This window comes from Sparus aurata, chromosome 8 (genome assembly GCF_900880675.1).
Source record: "Sparus aurata chromosome 8, fSpaAur1.1, whole genome shotgun sequence".
Taxonomy (NCBI): domain Eukaryota; kingdom Metazoa; phylum Chordata; class Actinopteri; order Spariformes; family Sparidae; genus Sparus; species Sparus aurata.
Genome location: NC_044194.1, coordinates 438,862 through 442,352, shown reverse-complemented (window position 1 = coordinate 442,352; position 3,491 = coordinate 438,862). Strand labels below are relative to the sequence as shown.

The following is a 3,491-nucleotide window of genomic DNA, read 5'->3' as shown; positions in this document are numbered from 1 at the left end:
TCAGCCTTCAGAAGCTTCATGGATCAATGATGATCAGTGATGATCCATGATGATCAGTGATGATCAGTGATGATCAGTGATGATCAGTGATGATCAGTGATGATCAATGATGATCAGTGATGATCAGTGATGATCAATGATGATCAGTGATGATCAATGATGATCCATGATGATCAGTGATGATCAGTGATGATCAATGATGATCAATGATGATCCATGATGATCAGTGATGATCAGTGATGATCAGTGATGATCTGTGGCGGGGCCAGCAGGGGGCGCTGCAGCCTCCAGCTGTGGGTGGTGATGTGACTGTACGGTGGTTTAAGGGTTTCCAGGCTATTCCAGGAATTCCAGGACCTTGACTAATAAACGCAGCATCAGCATCTCACCGGTCCGGCCCAGCACGCTCGCTCTGTTGCTCTGCTGCCCGCTCACACTCAGCACCTCGGCTCGGTACAGTCGGCCCGGGACCAAGTCTGAGAAGACGAACTCGGTGACCTCTGAGCCCAGCTGCTGCTGCGAGCGCTGAGAGCCGTCGGGGTTGAAGAGATTCAGCAGGTACCAGCTCAAATCTCCATCGGGCCGGTCCCAGTTCACCCACAGAGCATCAGACTGGTTTCCACTGTGAGCCCTCAGAGACGGCACTGCTCCTGGAACTGAAGACGAGACGCAGGACAAAAGACTGATCAGACCAGAACTCATTCCAAACTCTCAGTATGTTAGTGACTTCATGATTCACTGATGTTTCAGTGTTTTCTTCTGCCTTTTTATTCTCTGAGCACAGACTGGGCAACCTGATGACAACACTATGACATCATAATGTTACAAACCTGCTCTAACTGATCGATTCATCAATTACCCCCCTTACCTGTCCTGGCCCAGACAGCTGATTGGTTGCTCTGCTCTCCGCTGTGAGTCACCACCACCATCCTGTATTGAGCTCCAGGTCTGAGGCCCTGGAAGGAGCACTGCTGACTGCTGGACTGGCCTCGCCGTTTCTCCTGCAGCGAGTCGTCACTTTTGTACAAGAAGAGCTCGTAGAGCTCAAAGTCTCCCTCTGGTGGAGCCCAGTGGAAGGACAGGCTGGTGCTGGTGTTGGCTTTAACCAACAGATTGGTGACGGCTGCCGGACCTGACAGGATGAAGAAGAAAACACTTTTCTCTCTAAATATTAGAGACTATTCAAATAATAACCTTTTTTATTTTACAAAATCCTCCGACTGTTTCTTCAAATACTTTTTATATTTTTTATATTTTTTTCTCTACAAGTCACATGTTTTTCCTTAAATATGAAATATTTCTTTATCCCGATAAATGAAAACTTTATGCGTCTCTCACAAAACAATCCAGCTTCTTTTCTGGAAATATTCCAACAGTTAGTGATTTTTATTCATTCTTGTTGAAAAATAACCACGCCCAGAATATTCTTCTTGAAATATACAAAAAGTCATCAAGTAGAACACAAAAGTTTGTTTCCTCAAAAGAAGACTTCAGTCTGTGTCTTTGCTAACAGCAGCCTGACACCTGCTGGTAGAGGAACACCTCGTCCCATCAGAGTTAGAAACAGGAAGTCTTACGTGTGCGAGCCTCGGCGCTGACGCCCCAGCTGCGGACCCCCCCGCTGGTGGTCTGGACCAGGACTCGGTACTTCCTGCCCGGCGTCAGGCCGTCGAACCTGCAGCTGGTCTGTCCTGAAGGCCGAGAGGAGTTTGACACCAGGCCACCTCTATCGTCCAGGAGCTGCAGGATGTATCCGTCAGACACACCCAGAGCTTCCTGCCAGCTCACCTGCAGGCTGCAGGTGGAGTGGAGGTCCTCCAGCTGGACACCTGTCACCGCTGAGGGCACTGAACACAGGTACATACCTTACTACACAGCAGAACAGGTTAAGTATCAGCAGTACAAGTACACAAGCATTATGATATGATACTCCAGTTACAGTCTTTTACCCGTCGTTACCCAGTGTTAATCATATCATACATAACAGTAGCAGAGGCTCACCTGTGCGTCCGGTGGCCGTGCTGTTGTTGAGCAGCTCTCCACTGACAGACTGAACCGTCACGCTGTACGTCTGTCCGGGCTGCAGCGAGCCAAATGTCACCTCGTTGTGGTGTTTGAGGACGGGCCGGACGTCCAGTTGTCTGTCCTGTCTGAACAGGAACACCGAGTATCCGTCCACGTCGCCGTGACCTGGAGTCCAGCTCACCTTCAAACTGCTGCTGTCTCCACTGTTACTGACGTGGATGTTCTTCACTTTACTGGGGACTGAAGAGAGAAGAGACCAGAGCAGCTGCTTCACTTTCTCTCTGTCTGCATATAAAAACACAGCTGGACAGTTTCAGAGTGGAGCTGCAACCATAAATCCTGATAATCTACACCAACAGTCTGTACTCCGGCCTGCTGGTCGGACTAGACACATTTAAAGTCGTAGCAATTTTCTAAATTTTTGAAATTTTACTGACTAAACAACTAATCGTGGAATAATCTGCTGATAATTGCTAAACACCTGAAGTATCTGGAAACATGTTTTAAAAGGTATAAGAACAACCAATCAGATGTCTCCAAACAGCTTGTCTGCTGTGATCACAACCTGATCTGAAGATGTTAACACTGTAGTGAAGGTTTCAGCTTACAAAGGTGTAAATAACGTCTGTTCAGATCATTTTGGCGCTGATTCTGGTTTCCACAGTTCTGGTCTGGTCTCACCTGTGCGGCCCTCGATGAACTGGGCCCTCTGGTTGGGGCCGCTGAAGGTGGAGACCAGGATCTTGTAGAGACGTCCAGGTGTGAGCGATGGCAGCACGCACTCTCCCACGCCGCTGCCCAGAGTGACGGGAGGAAACACCTTCATGTCGTTGAACAGTAGCTGCACCTCGTAGTGATCCACATCACCAGGGGCCGCGGACCACTTCACCCGCAGATCCTCGGTACCCCGACCTGCCAGAACCAGAGACTGGACCGCTGCCGGGACTGCAGGATGGACAGAAGAAAGACTGAACTGAGTCTGTGTGAGAGCTTCTGAGCCCAGACAGACTCAAACAGTTCTGATGTGATGGATCAGGACAGATACTGACTGATTATTATGATTATAATTATTAAATATTACAGTAGATAAAAACATCATCTTGTCAGACGTCAGATTGATGGAGTGACAGTAACCCTCGACCCGTTCTGACAAAGGTGACATCATCAACAGTCAGAGGGGTGAGGGGTCACTCACAGGTGCGTCCGTGGGTGGAGGTGCTGGTTTCATAGGTCCCGCTCCAGGTGCTGATCAGCACCGTGTAGAGCCGGCCGGGCACCAGGCCGCTGAACACACACTCGTTCTGCGTCTTAAGGAGCGTTTTGTTCTGCAGGAACACGTTGTTGTGTTTGATGAACACCTGGTACAGGTCGAAGTCTCCGGCAGCGTGGCGCCAGTACACCTTCAGATAGTCGTCCCGAGCGGCGTGAGTGGCTGTCGGGCTCTGCACCTTCGATGGCTCTGACAC

At 49.5% G+C, this 3,491-nt stretch overlaps 1 protein-coding gene across 4 annotated transcripts in view; it reads right to left on the bottom strand.

Annotated features, from left to right (window-relative positions):
• Positions 1–244: 244 nt before the first annotated feature.
• The window catches only part of LOC115587179 (receptor-type tyrosine-protein phosphatase beta-like), a 45,303-nt gene continuing 42,056 nt past the window's right edge, over positions 245–3,491 (bottom strand). For 2 of the 4 annotated variants that reach the window (XM_030426841.1, XM_030426843.1), the window contains 6 exons: positions 3,221–3,484; positions 2,707–2,970; positions 2,002–2,265; positions 1,578–1,847; positions 869–1,132; positions 246–656 (listed from right to left, as the gene is read on the bottom strand). In XM_030426841.1, the coding sequence (XP_030282701.1) occupies positions 337–656; positions 869–1,132; positions 1,578–1,847; positions 2,002–2,265; positions 2,707–2,970; positions 3,221–3,484 (1,646 nt within the window). In that variant the 3' untranslated portion in view covers positions 246–336. Of the gene's footprint in view, positions 657–868; positions 1,133–1,577; positions 1,848–2,001; positions 2,266–2,706; positions 2,971–3,220; positions 3,485–3,491 lie in introns of all 4 variants that reach the window. The other 2 variants (XM_030426842.1, XM_030426844.1) reach the window with 2 other exon arrangements.